Genomic DNA, 21,283 nt, shown 5'->3' with positions numbered 1-21,283 from the left:
TTTCCATTTTCCTTGAGGAATACTTGAGGAATTCTATGACTTCCTTAAAGCAGGGAGATTAAATTTAAGGGCCAAGGTATGACAATATTCAAGTAGGCCTGTGGTAGAACAGGGACAGCTGTCTCAGCCATTACTTATAGGCCCAATCCCAATGTCCGCACTCACAGACTCACAGACTTTGACGCGTGTTCCCGACAAGTCCGCGAGGGTTCAGGACATCCCACTGTGAAATCGGGGGCACGAGGGCTCACTGGCGGACTTTATGAGCCCTTTATGCAGACTTTCAGCAAGTCTGCATTTCTGTAGACTTTGCTTGAGGGAATTACCCACAGTTCATAGCGTTTGTGACGTTAATATTCATGTATGTGGAAAATATCAGCCAAATACAACCGATACAAAAGAAAAAAAAAAACATAATTAAGGAAAAATAACCACAAAAAAACAAAAACTTAGAGTTAGAGAGAAACGGGAATGAAAGGGTGGACTACATGCAAGATACAGGTAAAAGAGAAAACATTGCAACATTAAAACAGAACACACATTTCATTTCAGAAAAAAAATATAAGTTTTCCTAAACGTTTAAGAAGGATGTTAGATGCCACTAATGTAATATAGCCTTTTGCTTTCTTATGTGCTTATTTGTGCTCATTAAGCTTTTCTTAAAAGTACCTTTTGTTTACAATGTACCTCCTACTTTTTTGTTATCTGTTTTTTTTATATATTTTTCATATTGTCTAGTAGAATGAAGTGTATTTTCTATATCCATTAGCACAGTATAAACTGTGCAATGTTGCAAAACATACGTAGGCCTATTTAACATTATTCATCAACATCTTTTTCATTTTAGCTTAATAATGCTGTTTAGACAAAAGCGCAAACAAAGAGTAAATTACAAATTGATTAATTGACAGGAGATAGTAAAGTCTGACGCTGTCAAGGCAACACGTGATACCACAGAGTGCTGTCCCATTTCATTTCGAGCCTCATGACTTCTCCACTCAGGCTCTACAGCTGAACACATTTTCAATTCGATTAAGTCTGTGAGGGCTCAGGGCTCAGTAGGGAGGACATTGGGATTGGGCCATAGATTCAATATTCCTTGCTAAGGTCTATACCACATGGCATACATGGGTGATAGTAGATCTAGGTGTTGTCCCCAAGTTGGCATTGATTTGTCAGAACATGTAACACTTTATCCTATAAGCCTAGACTGGGTATGTAAATTTGTCCCACTCTCCCCCTCCTTTGTGGCACTTTATCAGCAGACTCGCCCGTAGTACCACTAAGTCTATTATGTCCACAATTGAAAAAGACCAACTTTTTACACGGGCCAAATAATAGAAATATTCCAATGTAATGTCTATGAAATTGTCCTTGTTGATAGTCTAACTGGAATCAAACAGCCATGGAGTGATTTCCTTATCCTTGAAGATTCTGCCGTTACGCATAGGTTATCTACAACAAGTCTTACCATATCTTTCTTTTCACGATGCCGTTTCATTATAGGGATCAGTTTTCTCCTTCTTGCCACAATTTCTGTGGGGAATTGGTCATTCAATCCATATGGCTTTCCTGCCAGGCGATTGCTGAAACTTTTAACGAGCGCTTTATCCGTAAAACACACAAACTTGACTTATCCTCTAATACAGTGGTTCTCAACGTGGGGTCCAAGGACCACCATGGGTCCTTGAGAAAGTTCCAGGGGGTCCCCAGCAAATTATTTAATTGACAAGAAGTTAAAACAATTAGAGAATGTAGAAGAATGACTGTTTTGGTCATAGTTTCACTGACTTTGCATAAAGAATAAAACTTTCTAAGTAGAAACCTCCTCGGCGTATCTTCCCTTACGCATGTTTCCAAACACACACAGATTTTGATCACCATGACTCTGGTATAACCCACGGTTACTCTGGTATAACCCATCATTACTCTGCTACTCTGGTATTATTCACCATGACTCTGTTATAACCCACCATATTCAGTGTGTTGCATCCTACTGCCCCAGCAGGTCGGATCGCTCGGGGTCCATGTTCAAACACCGCCCCATCTGACCTCCTGGTGGACCACAACCAACCTCCATACCGACCACTGGACTCCAATAGAATAACCTAGAGAGAAAAGGAGGGGGGGGCAGACTCTAGCATTTCAATTAAGTATATACATGCATACATACATACATACATACATACATACATACATACATACAAACATACATACAATATCTATAATATATACAATATTCTGTAGATGTAGAGTACTGTGCAAAAGTCTTAGGCACATGTAAAAAAAAGTGAAGCGAAGATGCTTTCAAAAATAATTAAATGAAAAGTTTCTAAATAGCAAAAAATGTACTATAAAGAGCAGTCTACTGACACACTAATGCAGAAAAAAATGAATAAACATCTAAGAAACAATTTATATAAAAACTCTTGGGTGCCTAAGACTTTTGCACAGTACTGTATATATTTTATTTTAAATGTAATATTTTTTTCTTTATTTTTTCTTTTCATGTGTTGTATATTTCTCTTTACTCGTTTTGTTAGGGGCTGGGCAGCTCTCTGTTTTTGTACTTAAAATAATAATATTTATTATTATTATTATTAATAATGATATTGTTCTAATTATAATCAATGCTAATCCTATAATGACAGCATAATAAAATACTTTTTGTATTATTAGGGCCCGAGCACGACTTCGTGCGAAGCCCTATTGAAATTGAAGGAATTATTAGGGCCCGAGCACGACATCGTGCGAAGCCCTATTGAAACTGAAGGAATTATTATTATTATTAGGGCCCGAGCACGACTTCGTGCGAAGCCCTATTGAAACTGAAGGAATTATTATTATTATTAGGGCCCGAGCACGACTTCGTGCGAAGCCCTATTGAAACTGAAGGAATTATTATTATTAGGGCCCGAGCACGACATCGTGCGAAGCCCTATTGAAACTGAAGGAATTATTATTATTATTATTATTATTATTATTATCTTTATTCTGACTCTTAAATCGCATTTTTGAGGGGCTAAAAGTGCTCGAAAACGGACCAAACTTTGCACACCAGTCAGAAGTGGCGAAAAATTTGATATTTTATGGGTCTTGGACATGAGCGTGGCAAAATGGCTCGATAGCGCCCCCTACAAAATTTCAAAACAAAAGCCCCCACCTTTCTGTTTCACCTAGACGTACGAAACTTGGTATGCACATGTATCATGTCCAGACTTAAAAAAAAGCCTCTTGGTGCCCTGGCCTAAACCCGACAGGAAGTCCGCCATTTTGAATTGAGTGCCACATTTTGGGGCGTTTTTGGCCGTTTGCAGGGGTCGTACTTTAACGAACTCGTCCTAGGCGAATGATCGGATCCGCGTGAAACTCGGTCAGCGTGTATAAAAGAGTTGGACGATGAAAAGTTATCAAAAGCTTGAGTTTTTGTCACACGGCGTGGGCGTGGTGAGGCGGCGAATTTCCACGTTTCGCCACGAAACAGGAAGTGGCTTATAACTGGCCTGTACATGGTCATATCTGGACCAAACTTCACACGCTGCATGAGAGTCCCGGCCTGAACACATCTACGTGCCGATATTCGGTCATAGTCATAGCGCCACCTACTGGCGACAGGAAATGACATGTTTTATACTGTGGTGTACTACTCCCAGCAGGTTGGCCAGATCCACCTCAAATGTGGTCAGAAAAGCCATAGGACCTTGATGACGCTTCGTGGTGAAGATCGGGAGCATTCGTCGAACGGCGTTGCCATGGCGGCGCGGCGAATTTCGATGTTTCGCCTAGAAACAGGAAGCTGCGTTAACTTGAGTTTACGTCGTCCGATCGGCACCGGATTTCACATGCTGGACCAGAGTCCAGGCCTGAGGACATCTACAGGCCGATTGGGAGTCATAGGCATTGCGCCACCTACTGGCGACACCAAACAGGAAGTGGGTTGTAACGCGACTCTACGTGGTCACATCTGGCCCAAACTTCACACGTTTGACTAGAGTCCAGGCCTGAGGACATCTACATGCCGATATTCGGTTATAGTCATAGCGCCACCTACTGGCGACAGGAAGTTGTGTGATCTTGAGCGTACATTGTCCCATCTGCCCCAGATTTCACATGAGGGACAAGAGTCCAGGCCTGAGGACATCTACATGTCCCGCGGCTGCAACACACCCCGACTTGCACACAGAGGCGAGGGCCCGCTCATCACTGCTTGCAGTTTTAATTAGGGCCCGAGCACGACTTCGTGCGAAGCCCTATTGAAATTCAAGGAATTATTATTATTCTGATTTTTATTCTGACTCTTTGATCGCATTTTTGAGGGGCTAAAAGTGCTCAAAAAGTTGCGCCACTTTGCACACGAGTCAGAAGTGGCGAAAAATTTGATATTTTGTGGGTCTTGGACATGGGTGTGGCAAAATGGCTCAATAGCGCCCCCTACAAAATTTCAACGAAGTAGCACGCGCCGTACGTTTCCCCTAGATGTACGAAACTTGGAAGGCACGTGTATCATGTCCAGTCTTAAAAAAAAGTCTCTTGGTGCCATGCCCTAAACTCGACAGGAAGTCGGCCATTTTGAATTGATTGCGACATTTTGGGCCGTATTTTGCCGTTTGCAGGGGTCGTACTTTAACGAACTCGTCCTAGGCGGTTGATCGGATCCACGTCAAACTCGGTCAGCGTGAATAAAAGCCCTCGACGATGAAAAGTTATCAAAAGCTTGAGTTTTCGTCACACGCCGTGGGCGTGGCGTGGCGTGGAATTTCCGCGTTTCGCCACGAAACAGGAAGTGGGTTGTAACACCACTGTACATGGTCACATCTGGCCGAAACTTCACACGTTTGATGAGAGTCCCGGCCTGAACACGTCTACGTGCCGATATTCGGTTATAGTCATAGCGCCACCTACTGGCGACAGGAAGCTGTGTGAATTTGCAGGGGTCGTACTTTAACGAACTCCTCCTAGGCGGTTGATCGGATCCACGTCAAACTTGGTCAGCGTGTATAAAAGCCCTCGACGATGAAAAGTTATCAAAAGCTTGAGTTTTCGTCACACGGCGTTGCCCTGGCGGCGCGGCGAATTTCGATGTTTCGCCGTGACACAGGAAGCTGCGTTAACTTGAGTTTACATCGTCCGATCAGCACCCGATTTCACATGCTGGACAAGAGTCCAGGCCTGAGGACATCTACAGGCCGATTGGGAGTCATAGGCATTGCGCCACCTACTGGCGACACCAAACAGGAAGTGGGTTGTAACGCGACTCTACGTGGTCAAATCTGGCCCAAACTTCACATGTCGGATGAGAGTCCCGGCCTGAACGCGTCTACGTGCCGATATTCGATTATAGCCATAGCGCCGCCTACTGTCGACAGGAAGTTCTGTGAACTTGAGCGTACGTTGTCCGATCTGCACCGGATTTCACATGAGGGACGAGAGTCCAAGCCTGAGGACATCTACATGTCCCGCGGCTGCAACACCCCCCGACTTGCACACGGAGGCGAGGGCCCGCTCATCACTGCTTGCAGTTTTAATTATTATTATTATTATTATTATTATTTTTCCTCCAAATAAATCGCACTTTTGAGGGCCTAAACGTGCACGAAAAGTTGCGAAACTTTGCACACGCGTCAGAACTGGTGAAAAATTTTATATTTTATGGGTCTCGCGCATGGGTGTGGCAAAATGGCTCGATAGCGCCCCCTACAAATTTCAAAAAAATACTCACGGCTGTACGTTTGTCCTAGACGTACGAAACTTGGTAGGCACGTGTATCGTGTCCAGACTTAAAAAAAAGTCCGTAGGTACCATGCACCTAAACCCGACAGGAAGTCCGCCATTTTGAATTGAGTGCCACATTTTGGGGCGTTTTTGGCCGTTTGCAGGGGTCGTACTTTAACGAACTCGTCCTAGGCGAATGATCGGATCCGCGTCAAACTCGGTCAGCGTGTATAAAAGAGTTGGACGATGAAAAGTTATCAAAAGCTTGAGTTTTCGTCACACGGCGTGGGCGTGGTGAGGCGGCGAATTTCCACGTTTCGCCACGAAACAGGAAGTGGCTTATAACTGGCCTGTACATGGTCATATCTGGACCAAACTTCACACGCTGCATGACAGTCCAGGCCTGAACAAATCTACGTGCCGATATTCGGTCATAGTCATAGCGCCACCTACTGGCGACAGGAAATGACATGTTTTATACTGTGGTGTACTACTCCCAGCGGGTTGGCCAGATCCACCTCAAATGTGGTCAGAAAAGCCGTAGGACCTTGATGACGCTCAGTGGTGAAGATCGGGAGCATTCGTTGCACGGTGTTGCTATGGCGGCACGGCGAATTTCGATGTTTCGCCGTGAAACAGGAAGCTGCATTAACTTGAGTTTACATTGTCCGATCTGCACCAGATTTCACATGCTGGACAAGAGTCCAGGCCTGAGGACATCTACATGCCGATTAGGAGTAATTGTTATTGCGCCACCTACTGGCGACATGAAACAGGAAGTGGGTTGTAACGCGACTGTACATGGTCAAATCTGCCCCAAACTTCACACGTTGGCTGAGAGTCCCGGCCTGAACGCGTCTACGTGCCGATATTCGGTTATAGCCATAGCGCCGCCTACTGGCGACAGGAAGTTGTGTGAACTTGAGCGTACGTTGTCAGATCTGCACCGGATTTCACATGAGGGACGAGAGTCCAGGCCTGAGGACGTCTACATGTCCCGCGGCTGCGACACGCCCCGACTTGCACACGGAGGCGAGGGCCCGCTCATCACTGCTTGCAGTTTTAATTAGGGCCCGAGCACGACTTCGTGCGAAGCCCTATTGAAACTGAAGGAATTATTAGGGGTCCAAGCACATAAGTGCGAGGAACCCTATTGTAATTGTTCCGATTATTATTAGGGGTCCAAGCACATAAGTGCGAGGAACCCTATTGTAATTGTTCCGATTATTATTATTATTATTATTTTTCTTCTCGTGCCCTAAAAGTATATGCACCTCAGAAACCATAAGCCCCACAGCACCCAAACTTTCCACATAGGTTGGAAATGTCACCCACTACTCAGGCAACAAAAATGACACCAATCCACCTGATGGTGGCGCTATAACGGCCCCCTGCACGTTTTGGTCCATAACTCCTGAACCGTGAGTCACAGAATCAAAATTCCACTTCTCCTGGATTCCCTGGATCCCCATGCATCTATCCAGATAGGCCACGCCCATTTCCGTCTGAGTAGATTTTCCGCCATTTTGAATTTTCTCAAAAACCTATTTTTGCCAACTCCTCCTAGACCGTTGAGGCAATCATCTCCAAATTTGGTGTGCATCACCTCTGGATCCCCATGATTAAAAGTTATGGAAATCGGTTTGATATTCCCTACCGTTCTGATTTAATTAGCTTCCAAAGTTTAATCAAACGTTGTGGGCGGGGTCTATTTCACAGAAACTGCCGTAACTCATGAGTGCATTATGCTACCTGCACCAAATTTGGTAGACATGTGTAGATGTCTACTCTGAGATACCAGCCCGAATGTCCTGTCATGTCACCCATAGGGGGCGCTACAGCAACGTTTCAGATTTGAAATGCCCATAACTCAGTAACTATACATCATAGAAACACAATTCTTTTGTTCCTGTATTCCTTGGGTAAAGCCGCATCATTGTGATAGGCCACGCCCATTGGCGACTTATCAGATTTTCCGCCATGTTGAATTTTCTCAAAAACCTATTTTTGCAAACTCCTCCTAGACCGTTGAGGCAATCATCTCCAGATTTGGTATGCATGATCTCTGGCATCCCCTGATTAAAAGTCATGAAAAGATTTCCTGTACTCCATATCGTTTGGCCGCTACAGGCCAATCAATTGTAGGGCGTGGCACATATGTGACAAAATGAGCCATAACTCATGAACGCCTTGTGCTATCTCAACCAAAGTTGGTGCAGTTGTGCAGGTATCAACTCTGAGGACATGTGCAACATTTGGTGCCAACAACACGCATGTACCCTAGAGGTCACCAGATTCTTGGACCCCGTCATTGCCGCATGCGGCTATATTTATTATTATTATTTTTCTTCTCGTGCCCTAAAAGTATATGCACCTCAGAAACCATATGCCCCACAGCACCCAAACTTTCCACATAGGTTGGAAATGTCACCCACTACTCAGGCAACAAAAATGACACCAATCCACCTGATGGTGGCGCTATAACAGCCCCCTGCACGTTTTGGTCCATAACTCCTGAACCGTGGGTCACAGAATCAAAATTCCACTTCTCCTGGATTCCCTGGATCCCCATGCATCTATCCAGATAGGCCACGCCCATTTCCGTCTGACTAGATTTTCCGCCATTTTGAATTTTCTCAAAAACCTATTTTTGCCAACTCCTCCTAGACCGTTGAGGCAATCATCTCCAAATTTGGTGTGCATCACCTCTGGATCCCCATGATTAAAAGTTATGGAAATCGGTTTGATATTCCCTACAGTTCTGATTTAATTAGCTTCCAAAGTTTAATCAAACGTTGTGGGCGGGGTCTATTTCACAGAAACTGCCGTAACTCATGAGTGCATTATGCTACCTGCACCAAATTTGGTAGACATGTGTAGATGTCTACTCTGAGATACCAGCCCGAATGTCCTGTCATGTCACCCATAGGGGGCGCTACAGCAACGTTTCAGATTTTAAATGCCCATAACTCAGTAACTATACATCATAGAAACACAATTCTTTTGTTCCTGTATTCCTTGGGTAAAGCCGCATCATTGTGATAGGCCACGCCCATTGGCGACTTATCAGATTTTCCGCCATGTTGAATTTTCTCAAAAACCTATTTTTGCGAACTCCCCCTAGACCGTCGAGGCAATCATCTCCAGATTTGGTATGCATGATCTCTGGCCTCCCCTGATTAAAAGTCATGAAAAGATTTCCTGTACTCCATATCGTTTGGCCGCTACAGGCCAATCAATTGTAGGGCGTGGCACATATGTGACAAAATGAGCCATAACTCATGAACGCCTTGTGCTATCTCAACCAAAGTTGGTGCAGTTGTGCAGGTATCAACTCTGAGGCCATGTGCAAAATTTGGTGTCTATAACACGCATTTACCCTAGAGGTCACCAGATGCTTGGACCCCGTCATTGCCGCATGCGGCTATATTTATTATTATTATTATTATTTTTCTTTTTCTTCTCGTGCCTTAAAAGTGTCTGCACCTCAGAAACCATAAGCCCCACAGCACCCAAACTTTCCACATAGGTTGGAAATGTCACCCACTACTCAGGCAACAAAAATGACACCAATCCACCTGATGGTGGCGCTATAACAGCCCCCTGCACGTTTTGGTCCATAACTCCTGAACCGTGAGTCACAGAATCGAAATTCCACTTCTCCTGGATTCCCTGGATCCCCATGCATCTATCCAGATAGGCCACGCCCATTTCCGTCTGACTAGATTTTCCGCCATTTTGAATTTTCTCAAAAACCTATTTTTGCCAACTCCTCCTAGACCGTTGAGGCAATCATCTCCAAATTTGGTGTGCATCACCTCTGGATCCCCATGATTAAAAGTTATGGAAATCGGTTTGATATTCCCTACCGTTCTGATTTAATTAGCTTCCAAAATTTAATCAAACGTTGTGGGCGGGGTCTATTTCACAGAAACTGCCGTAACTCATGAGTGCATTATGCTACCTGCACCAAATTTGGTAGACATGTGCAGATGTCTACTCTGAGATACCAGCCCGAATGTCCTGTCATGTCACCCATAGGGGGCGCTACAGCAACGTTTTAAATTTGAAATGCCCATAACTCAGTAACTATACATCATAGACACAAAATTCTTTTGTTCCTGTATTCCTTGGGTAACGCCGCATCATTGTGATAGGCCCCGCCCATTCCCGCCATATTTGATTTTCCGCCATTTTGAATTTTCTCAAAAACCTATTTTTGCTAACTCCTCCTAGACAGTTGAGGCAATCATCTCCAAATTTGGTATGCATGATCTCTGGATGCCCATGATTAAAAGTCATGAAAAGATTTCCTGTACTCCATATCGTTTGGCCGCTATAGGCCAATCAATTGTAGGGTGTGGCACATATGTCACAAAATGAGCCATAACTCATGAACGCCTTGTGCTGTCTCAACCAAAGTTGGTGCACTTGTGCAGGTATCAACTCTGAGGACATGTGCAACATTTGGTGTCTATAACACGCATGTACCCTAGAGGTCACCAGATGCTTGGACCCCGTCATTGCCGCATGCGGCTATATTTATTATTATTATTATTATTATTATTATTATTCGCCGGACAAAAAAATCGGACTTTTGAGGGCCTAAACGTGCTCGGAAAGTTGCGAAACTTTGCACACGCGTCAGAAGTGGCGAAAAATTATATATTTTATGGGTCTCGCGCATGGGTGTGGCAAAATGGCTCGATAGCGCCCCCTACAAACGATACCTCGCCGTACGTTTCCCCTAGACGTACGAAACTTGGTAGGCACGTGTATCATGTCCAGACTTACAAAAAAGTCTATTGGTCCCATGCGCCTAAACCCAACAGGAAGTCGGCCATTTTGACATTTTTGGACGTTTTTTGCCGTTTGCAGGGGTCGTACTTTAACGAACTCCTCCTAGGCGAATGATCGGATCCGCGTCAAACTCGGTCAGCGTGTATAAAAGAGCTGGACGATGAAAAGTTATCAAAAGCTTGAGTTTTCGTCACACCGCGTGGGCGTGGTGAGGCGGCGAATTTCCGCGTTTCGCCACGAAACAGGAAGTGGGTTGTAACGCCACTGTACATGGTCACATCTGGCCCAAACTTCACACGTTGGATGAGAGTCGTGGCCTGAACGCGTCTACGTGCCGATATTCGGTTATAGTCATAGCGCCACCTACTGGCGAGAGGAAATGACATGTTTTATACTGGGGTGTGCTACTACTAGCGGGTTGACCAGATCCACCTCAAATGTGGTCAGAAAAGCCGTAGGACCTTGATGACGCTTCGTGATGAAGATCGGGAGCGTTCGTCGCACGGCGTTGCCATGGCGGCGCGGCGAATTACGATGCTTCGCCGTGAAACAGGAAGCTGCGTTAACTTGAGTTTACGTCGTCCGATCGGCACCGGATTTCACATGCTGGTCCAGAGTCCAGGCCTGAGGACATCTACAGGCCGATTGGGAGTCATAGGCATTGCGCCACCTACTGGCGACACCAAACAGGAAGTGGGTTGTAACGCGACTCTACGTGGTCAAATCTGGCCCAAACTTCACATGTCGGATGAGAGTCCCGGCCTGAACGCGTCTACGTGCCGATATTCGGTTATAGCCATAGCGCCGCCTACTGGCGACAGGAAGTTGTGTGAACTTGAGCGTACGTTGTCCGATCTGTACCGGATTTCACATGAGGGACGAGAGTCCAGGCCTGAGGACATCTACATGTCCCGCGGCTGCGACACGCCCCGACTTGCACACGGAGGCGAGGGCCCGCTCATCACTGCTTGTTATTATTATTATTATTCGCCGGACAAAAAAATCGGACTTTTGAGGGCCTAAACGTGCTCGGAAAGTTGCGAAACTTTGCACACGCGTCAGAAGTGGCGAAAAATTTGATATTTTATGGGTCTCGCGCATGGGTGTGGCAAAATGGCTCGATAGCGCCCCCTACAAACGATACCTCGCCGTACGTTTCCCCTAGACGTACGAAATTTGGTAGGCACGTGTATCATGTCCAGACTTAAAAAAAAGTCTATCGGTACCATGCGCCTAAACCCAACAGGAAGTCGGCCATTTTGACATTTTTGGACGTTTTTTGCCGTTTGCAGGGGTCGTACTTTAACGAACTCGTCCTAGGCGAATGATCGGATCCGCGTCAAACTCGGTCAGCGTGTTTAGCAGACCTCGGCGATGAAAAGTTATCAAAAGCTTGAGTTTTCGTCACACGGCGTGGGCGTGGTGAGGCGTCGAATTTCCACGTTTCGCCACGAAACAGGAAGTGGGTTGTAACGCCACTGTACATGGTCACATCTGGACCAAACTTCACACGCTGCATGAGAGTCCCGGCCTGAACGCGTCTACGTGCCGATATTCGGTTATAGTCATAGCGCCACCTACTGGCGAGAGGAAATGACATGTTTTATACTGGGGTGTGCTACTACTAGCGGGTTGACCAGATCCACCTCAAATGTGGTCAGTAAAGCCGTAGGACCTTGATGACGCTCCGTGATGAAGATCGGGAGCGTTCGTCGCACGGCGTTGCCATGGCCGCGCGGCGAATTACGATGCTTCGCCGTGAAACAGGAAGCTGCGTTAACTTGAGTTTACGTCGTCCGATCGGCACCAGATTTCGCATGCTGGTCCAGAGTCCAGGCCTGAGGACATCTACAGGCCGATTGGGAGTCATAGGCATTGCGCCACCTACTGGCGACAGGAAGTTGTGTGAACTTGAGCGTACGTTGTCCGATCTGCACCGGATTTCACATGCTGGACGAGAGTCCAGGCCTGAGGACGTCTACATGTCCCGCAGCTGCGACACGCCCCGACTTGCACACGGAGGCGAGGGCCCGCTCATCACTGCTTGCAGTTTTAATTAGGGCCCGAGCACGACTTCGTGCGAAGCCCTATTGAAACTGAAGGAATTATTATTAGGGCCCGAGCACGATCTCGTGCGAAGCCCTATTGAAACTGAAGGAATTATTATTATTATTATTCCGCGTGTTTGATTGCATTTTTGAGGGCCTAAACGTGCTCGAAAACGGACCAAACTTTGCACACGCGTCAGAACTGGTGAAAAATTATATATTTTATGGGTCTCGTGCATGGGTGTGGCAAAACGGCTCGATAGCGCCCCCTACAAATTTCAAAAAAATACTCACGGCCGTACGTTTGTCCTAGACGTACGAAACTTGGTAGGCATGTGTATCGTGTCCAGACTTAAAAAAAAATCCATAGGTACCATGCGCCTAAACCCGACAGGAAGTCCGCCATTTTGAATTGAGTGCGACATTTTAGGGCGTATTTGGCCATTTGCAGGGGTCGTACTTTAACGAACTCGTCCTAGGCGAATGATCGGATCCACGTCAAACTCGGTCAGCGTGTATAAAAGACCTCGACGATGAAAAGTTATCAAAAGCTTGAGTTTTCGTCACACGGCGTGGGCGTGGTGAGGCGGCGAATTTCCATGTTTCGCCACGAAACAGGAAGTGGCTTGTAACTGACCTATACATGGTCAAATCTTGACCAAACTTCACACGTTGGATGAGAGTCCCGGCCTGAACACATCTATATGCCCATAGTCAGTTCTAGTCATAGCGCCACCTCCTGGCGACAGGAAATGACATGTTTTATACTGTGGTGTACTACTCCGAGCGGATTGACCAGAGCCACCTCAAATGTGGTCAGAAAAGCCGTAGGACCTTGATGACGCTTCATGATGAAGATCGGGAGCGTTCGTCGCACGGCGTTGCCATGGCGGCGCGGCGAATTTCGATGCTTCGCCGTGACACAGGAAGCTGCGTTAACTTGAGTTTACGTCGTCCGATCAGCACCGGATTTCACATGCTGGTCCAGAGTCCAGGCCTGAGGACATCTACAAGCCGATTGGGAGTCATAGGCATTGCGCCACCTACTGGCGACACCAAACAGGAAGTGGGTTGTAACGCGACTCTACGTGGTCAAATCTGGCCCAAACTTCACATGTCGGATGAGAGTCCCGGCCTGAACGCGTCTACGTGCCGATATTCGGTTATAGCCATAGCGCCGCCTACTGGCGACAGGAAGTTGTGTGAACTTGAGCGTACGTTGTCCGATCTGCACCGGATTTCACATGAGGGACAAGAGTCCAGGCCTGAGGACGTCTACATGTCCCGCGGCTGCAACACGCCCCGACTTGCACACGGAGGCGAGGGCCCGCTCATCACTGCTTGCAGTTTTAATTATTATTATGATTTTTATTCCGCGTGTTTGCTCACATTTTTGAGGGGCTAAAGGTGCTCAAAAAGTTGCGCAACTTTGCACATGCGTCAGAAGTGGTGAAAAATTTGGTATTTTATGGGTCTTGGACATGGGTGTGGAACAATGGCTCAATAGCGCCCCCTACAAAATTTCAAAACAAAAGCCCCCACCTTTCTGTTTCCCCTAGACGTACGAAACTTGGTAGGCACGTGCATCATGTCCAGACTTAAAAAAAAGCCTCTTGGTGCCCTGGCCTAAACCCGACAGGAAGTCGGCCATTTTGAATTGAGTGCGACATTTTGGGGCGTTTTGGGGCGTTTGCAGGGGTCGTACTTTAACGAACTCGTCCTAGGGGAATGATCGGATCCGCGTCAAACTCGGTCAGTGTGTATAAAAGAGCTGGACGATGAAAAGTTATCAAAAGCTTGAGTTTTCGTCACACGGCGTGGGCGTGGTGAGGCGGCGAATTTCCGCGTTTCGCCACGAAAAAGGAAGTGGGTTGTAACGCCACTGTACATGGTCACATCTGGCCGAAACTTCACACGTTTGATGAGAGTCCCGGCCTGAACACATCTACGTGCCGATATTCGGTTATAGTCATAGCGCCACCTACTGGCGACAGGAAGTTGTGTGAACTTGAGCGTACGTTGTCCGATCTGCACCGGATTTCACATGCTGGACGAGAGTCCAGGCCTGACGACGTCTACATGCCCCGCGGCTGCAACACGCCCCGACTTGCACACGGAGGCGAGGGCCCGCTCATCACTGCTTGCAGTTTTAATTAGGGCCCGAGCACGACTTCGTGCGAAGCCCTATTGAAATTGAAGGAATTATTATTATTCTTTTTTTTCGCCGGCCAAATAAATCGGCCTTTTGAGGGCCTAAACGTGCTCCAAAACTCACCAAACTTTGCACACGCGTCAGAACTGGCGAAAAATTTGATATTTAATGGGTCTCGCACATGGGCGTGGCAAAATGGCTCGATAGCGCCCCCTACAAACGATCCCTCGCCGTACGTTTCCCCTAGACGTACGAAATTTGGTAGGCACGTGTATCATGTAAAGACTTAAAAAAAAGTCTATTGGTACCATGCGTCTAAACCCAACAGGAAGTCGGCCATTTTGACATTTTTGGCCATTTTTGGCCATTTGCAGGGGTCGTACTTTAACGAACTCCTCCTAGGCGGTTGATCGGATCCACGTCAAACTTGGTCAGCGTGTATAAAAGACCTGGACGATGAAAAGTTATCAAAAGCTTGAGTTTTCGTCACACGGCGTGGGCGTGGCGTGGCGTGGAATTTCCATGTTTCGCCACGAAACAGGAAGTGGGTTGTAACACCACTGTACATAGTCACATCTGGCCGAAACTTCACACGTTTGATGAGAGTCCCGGCCTGAACATGTCTATGTGCCGATATTCGGTTATAGTCATAGCGCCACCTACTGGCAACAGGAAGCTGTGTGAATTTGCAGCGGTCGTACTTTAACGAACTCCTCCTAGGCGGTTGATCGGATCCACTTCAAACTTGGTCAGTGTGTATAAAAGACCTTGACGATGAAAAGTTATCAAAAGCTTGAGTTTTCGTCACACGGCGTTGCCCTGGCGGCGCGGCGAATTTCGATGTTTCGCCGTGAAACAGGAAGCTGCGATAACTTGAGTGTACATCGTCCGATTTGCACCAGATTTCACATGCTGGACAAGAGTCCAGGCCTGAGGACATCTACACGCCAATTAGGAGTCATAGGCATTGCGCCACCTACTGGTGACATGAAACAGGTAGTGGGTTGTGACGTGGCTGTACGTGGTCAAATCTGGCCCAAACTTCACAGGTTTGACTAGTGTCCAGGCCTGAGGACATCTACACGCCAATTAGGAGTCATAGGCATTGCGCCACCTACTGGTGACATGAAACAGGAAGTGGGTTGTAACGCGACTGTACTTGGTCAAATCTGGCCCAAACTTCACACGTTTGATAACGGTGCAGGCCTGAACACATCTACAGGCCGATATTCACTTATAGTCATAGCGCCACCTACTGGCGACAGGAAGTTGTGTGAACTTGAGCGTACATTGTCCGATCTGCACCAGATTTCACATGCTGGACAAGAGTCCAGGCCTGAGGACATATACATGTCCCGCGACTGCAGCACACCCCGACTTGCACACAGAGGCGAGGGCCCGCTCATCACTGCTTGCAGTTTTAATTATTATTATTTTTCCTCCAAATAAATCGGCCTTTTGAGGGCCTAAACGTGCTCGAAAACTCACAAAACTTTGCACACGCGTCAGAAGTGGCGAAAATTTATATATTATATGGGTCTCGCGCATGGGTGTGGCAAAATGGCTCGATAGCGCCCCCTACAAATTTCAAAAAAATACTCACGGCCGTACGTTTGTCCTAGACGTACGAAACTTGGTAGGCACGTGTATCGTGTCCAGACTTAAAAAAAAGTCCGTAGGTACCATGCACCTAAACCCGACAGGAAGTCCGCCATTTTGAATTGAGTGCCACATTTTGGGGCGTTTTTGGCCGTTTGCAGGGGTCGTACTTTAACGAACTCGTCCTAGGCGAATGATCGGATCCGCGTCAAACTCGGTCAGCGTGTATAAAAGACCTGGATGATGAAAAGTTATCAAAAGCTTGAGTTTTCGTCACACGGCGTGGGCGTGGCGTGGCGTCGAATTTCCGTGTTTCGCCACGAAACAGGAAGTGGGTTGTAACACCACTGTACATGGTCAAATCTGGACCAAACTTCACACGTTGGATGAGAGTCCCGACCTGAACACATCTACGTGCCGATATTCGGTTATAGTCATAGCGCCACCTACTGGCGAGAGGAAATGACATGTTTTATACTGGGGTGTGCTACTACTAGCGGGTTGACCAGATCCACCTCAAATGTGGTCAGAAAAGCCGTAAGACCTTGATGACGCTTCGTGATGAAGATCGGGAGCGTTCGTCGCACGGCGTTGCCATGGCGGCGCGGCGAATTACGATGCTTCGCCTAGAAACAGGAAGCTACGTTAACTTGAGTTTACGTCGTCCGATCAGCACCGGATTTCGCATGCTGGTCCAGAGTCCAGGCCTGAGGACATCTACAGGCCGATTGGGAGTCATAGGCATTGCGCCACCTACTGGCGACACCAAACAGGAAGTGGGTTGTAACGCGACTCTACGTGGTCAAATCTGGCCCAAACTTCACATGTCAGATGAGAGTCCCGGCCTGAACGCGTCTACGTGCCGATATTCGGTTATAGCCATAGCGCCGCCTACTGGCGACAGGAAGTTGTGTGAACTTGAGCGTACGTTGTCCGATCTGCACCGGATTTCACATGAGGGACGAGAGTCCAAGCCTGAGGACATCTACATGTCCCGCGGCTGCAACACGCCCCGACTTGCACACGGAGGCGAGGGCCCGCTCATCACTGCTTGCAGTTTTAATTAGGGCCCGAGCACGACTTCGTGCGAAGCCCTATTGAAACTGAAGGAATTATTATTAGGGCCCGAGCACGACTTCGTGCGAAGCCCTATTGAAATTGAAGGAATTATTATTATTATTAGGGCCCGAGCACGACTTCGTGCGAAGCCCTATTGAAACTGAAGGAATTATTATTATTATTATTATTATTATTATTATTATTATTATTTTTCTTACTTGGACAAATAAATCGGACTTTTGAGGGCCTAAACGTGCTCGGAAAGTTGCGAAACTTTGCACACGCGTCGGAAGTGGCGAAAAATTATATATTTTATGGGTCTCGTGCATGAGTGTGGCAAAATGGCTCGATAGCGCCCCCTACAAATTTAAAAAAAATACTCACGGCCGTACGTTTGTCCTAGACGTACGAAACTTGGTAGGCACGTGTATCGTGTTCGGACTTAAAAAAAAGTCCGTAGGTACCATGCGCCTAAACCCGACAGGAAGTCCGCCATTTTGAATTGAGTGCGACATTTTGGGGCGTTTTTGCCCGTTTGCGGGGGTCGTACTTTAACGAACTCCTCCTAGGCGAATGATCGGATCCGCGTCAAACTCGGTCAGCGTGTATAAAAGACCTCGACGATGCAAAGTTGTGCGAACTGTGAGTTTTCGTCACACGGCGTGGGCGTGGCGTGGCGCCGAATTTCCGTGTTTCGCCACGAAACAGGAAGTGGCTTGTAACACCACTGTACATGGTCACATCTGGCCCAAACTTCACATGTCGGATGAGAGTCCCGGCCTGAACGCGTCTACGTGCCGATATTCGGTTATAGCCATAGCGCCGCCTACTGGCGACAGGAAGTTGTGTGAACTTGAGCGTACGTTGTCCAATCTGCACCGGATTTCACATGAGGGACGAGAGTCCAGGCCTGAGGACGTCTACATGTCCCGCGGCTGCAACACACCCCGACTTGCACACGGAGGCGAGGGCCCGCTCATCACTGCTTGCAGTTTTAATTAGGGCCCGAGCACGACTTCGTGCGAAGCCCTATTGAAACTGAAGGAATTATTATTATTATTATTATTATTATTATTATTATTTTTCTTCGCTCAAATAAATCGGGCTTTTGAGGGCCTAAACGTGCTCGAAAACTCACCGAACTTCGCACACGCGTCACAAGTGGCAAAAAATTATATATTTTATGGGTCTCGCGCATGGGTGTGGCAAAATGGCTCGATAGCGCCCCCTACAAAATTTCAAAAAAATACTCACGGCCGTACGTTTGTCCTACACGTACGAAACTTGGTAGGCACGTGTATCGTGTCCAGACTTAAAAAAAAGTCCGAAGGTACCATGCGCCTAAACCCGACAGGAAGTCCGCCATTTTGAATTGAGTGCGACATTTTGGGGCGTTTTGGGGCGTTTGCAGGGGTCGTACTTTAACGAACTCGTCCTAGGCGGATGATCGGATCCGCGTCAAACTCGGTCAGCGTGTATAAAAGAGCTGGACGATGAAAAGTTATCAAAAGCTTGAGTTTTCGTCACACGGCGTGGGCGTGGTGAGGCGGCGAATTTCCACGTTTCGCCAAGAAACAGGAAGTGGCTTGTAACACAGCTGTACATGGTCACATCTGGCCGAAACGTCACACGTTTGATGAGAGTCCCGGCCTGAACGCGTCTACGTGCCGATATTCGGTTATAGTCATAGCGCCACCTACTGGCGAGAGGAAATGACATGTTTTATACTGGGGTGTGCTACTACTAGCGGGTTGACCAGATCCACCTCAAATGTGGTCAGAAAAGCCGTAGGACCTTGATGACGCTTCGTGATGAAGATCGGGAGCGTTCGTCGCACGGCGTTGCCATGGCGGCGCGGTAAATTTCGATGCTTCGCCGTGACACAGGAAGCTGCGTTAACTTGAGTTTACGTCGTCCGATCAGCACCGGATTTCACATGCTGGTCCAGAGTCCAGACCTGAGGACATCTACAGGCCGATTGGGAGCCATAGGCATTGCGCCACCTACTGGCGACACCAAACAGGAAGTGGGTTGTAACGCGACTCTACGTGGTCAAATCCGGCCCAAACTTCACATGTCGGATGAGAGTCCCGGCCTGAACGCGTCTACGTGCCGATATTCTGTTATAGCCGTAGCGCCGCCTACTGGCGACAGGAAGTTGTGTGAACTTGAGCGTACGTTGTCCGATCTGCACCGGATTTCACATGAGGGACGAGAGTCCAGGCCTGAGGACGTCTACACGTCCCGCGGCTGCGACACACCCCGACTTGCACACGGAGGCGAGGGCCCGCTCATCACTGCTTGCAGTTTTAATTAGGGCCCGAGCACGACTTCGTGCGAAGCCCTATTGAAACTGAAGGAATTATTATTATTACGATTTTTCTTTTAATTGTTTGCGCACATTTTTGAGGGGCTAAACGTGCTTGGAAAGTTGCGCTATTTTGTAGATGCATCAGAACTGGTGAAAATTTACATATTTAAGGGGTCTCGCGCATGGTTGTGGCAAAATGGCTCGATAGCGCCCCCTACAAAATTTCAACGAAGTAGCACGCGCCGTACGTTTCCCCTAGATGTACGAAACTTGGAAGGCACGTGTATCATGTCCAAACTTAAAAAAAAGTCTCTTGGTGCCATGCCCTAAACTCAACAGGAAGTCGGCCATTTTGAATTGATTGCCACATTTTGGGGCGTTTTTGGGCGTTTACGGGGGTCGTACTTTAACGAACTCCTCCTAGGCGGTTGATCGGATCCACGTCAAACTTGGTCAGCGTGTATAAAAGAGTTTGACGATGAAAAGTTATCAAAAGCTCGCGTTTTCGTCACACGGCGTGGGCGTGGCGTGGCGTCGAATTTCCACGTTTTGCCACGAAACAGGAAGTGGGTTGTAACACCACTGTACATGGTCACATCTGGCCGAAACTTCACACGTTTGATGAGAGTCCCGGCCTGAACACGTCTACGTGCCGATATTCGGTTATAGTCATAGCGCCACCTACTGGCGACAGGAAGCTGTGTGAATTTGCAGGGGTCGTACTTTGATTAACTCCTCCTAAGCGGTTGATCAGATCCACGTCAAACTTAGTCAGCGTGTATAAAAGCCCTCGACGATAAAAAGTTATCAAAAGCTTGAGTTTTGGTCACACGGCGTTGCCCTGGCGGCGCGGCGAATTTCGATGTTTCGCCGTGAAACAGGAAGCTGCCATAACTTGAGTATACATTGTCCGATTTGCACCAGATTTCACATGCTGGACAAGAGTCCAGGCCTGAGGACATCTACAGGCCGATTAGGAGTCATAGGCATTGCGCCACCTACTGGTGACATGAAACAGGAAGTGGGTTGTAACGTGACTGTACATGGTCAAATCTGGCCCAAACTTCACACGTTTGACTAGTGTCCAGGCCTGAGGACATCTACATGCCGATATTCAGTTATAGTCGTTGCGCCACCTACTGGCGAGAGGAAACAGGAAGTGGGTTGTAACGCCACTGTACATGGTCAAATCTGCCCCAAACTTCACAGGTTTGATAACGGTCCCGGCCTGAACGCATCTACGTGCCGATATTCGGTTATAGTCATAGCGCCACCTACTGGCAACAGGAAGTTGTGTGAACTTGAGTGTACGTTGTCCGATCTGCAGCGGATTTCACATGAGGGACGAGAGTCCAGGCCTGAGGACATCTACATGTCCCGCGGCTGCAACACGCCCCGACTTGCACACGGAGGCGAGGGCCCGCTCATCACTGCTTGCAGTTTTAATTATTAGGGCCCGAGCACGACTTCGTGCGAAGCCCTATTGAAACTGAAGGAATTATTATTCTTTTTCTTATTTTTATTTTTCGCCGGACAAATAAATCGGACTTTTGAGGGCCTAAACGTGCTCGAAAAGTTGCGAAACTTTGCACACGCGTCAGA

General features: G+C 47.4%; 1 protein-coding gene across 1 annotated transcript in view; it reads right to left on the bottom strand.

Moving 5' to 3' along the window:
* Positions 1-21,283, bottom strand: part of ppox (protoporphyrinogen oxidase) — a 64,352-nt gene that overhangs the window by 20,191 nt on the left and 22,878 nt on the right. The window contains exon 3 of the mRNA XM_071520233.1: positions 1,974-2,108. Within this exon, the coding sequence (XP_071376334.1) occupies positions 1,974-2,108 (135 nt within the window). The remainder of the gene's footprint in view (positions 1-1,973; positions 2,109-21,283) is intronic.

This window comes from Centroberyx affinis, unplaced genomic scaffold, assembly GCF_046629955.1.
Source record: "Centroberyx affinis isolate AG114_WGS23_722 - 3 ecotype Tasmania unplaced genomic scaffold, CSIRO-AGI_Caff_v1 ptg000063l_1, whole genome shotgun sequence".
Taxonomy (NCBI): domain Eukaryota; kingdom Metazoa; phylum Chordata; class Actinopteri; order Beryciformes; family Berycidae; genus Centroberyx; species Centroberyx affinis.
Note: the sequence above shows the minus strand (reverse complement) of the source record. Positions and strands in the feature narration are given on the sequence as shown.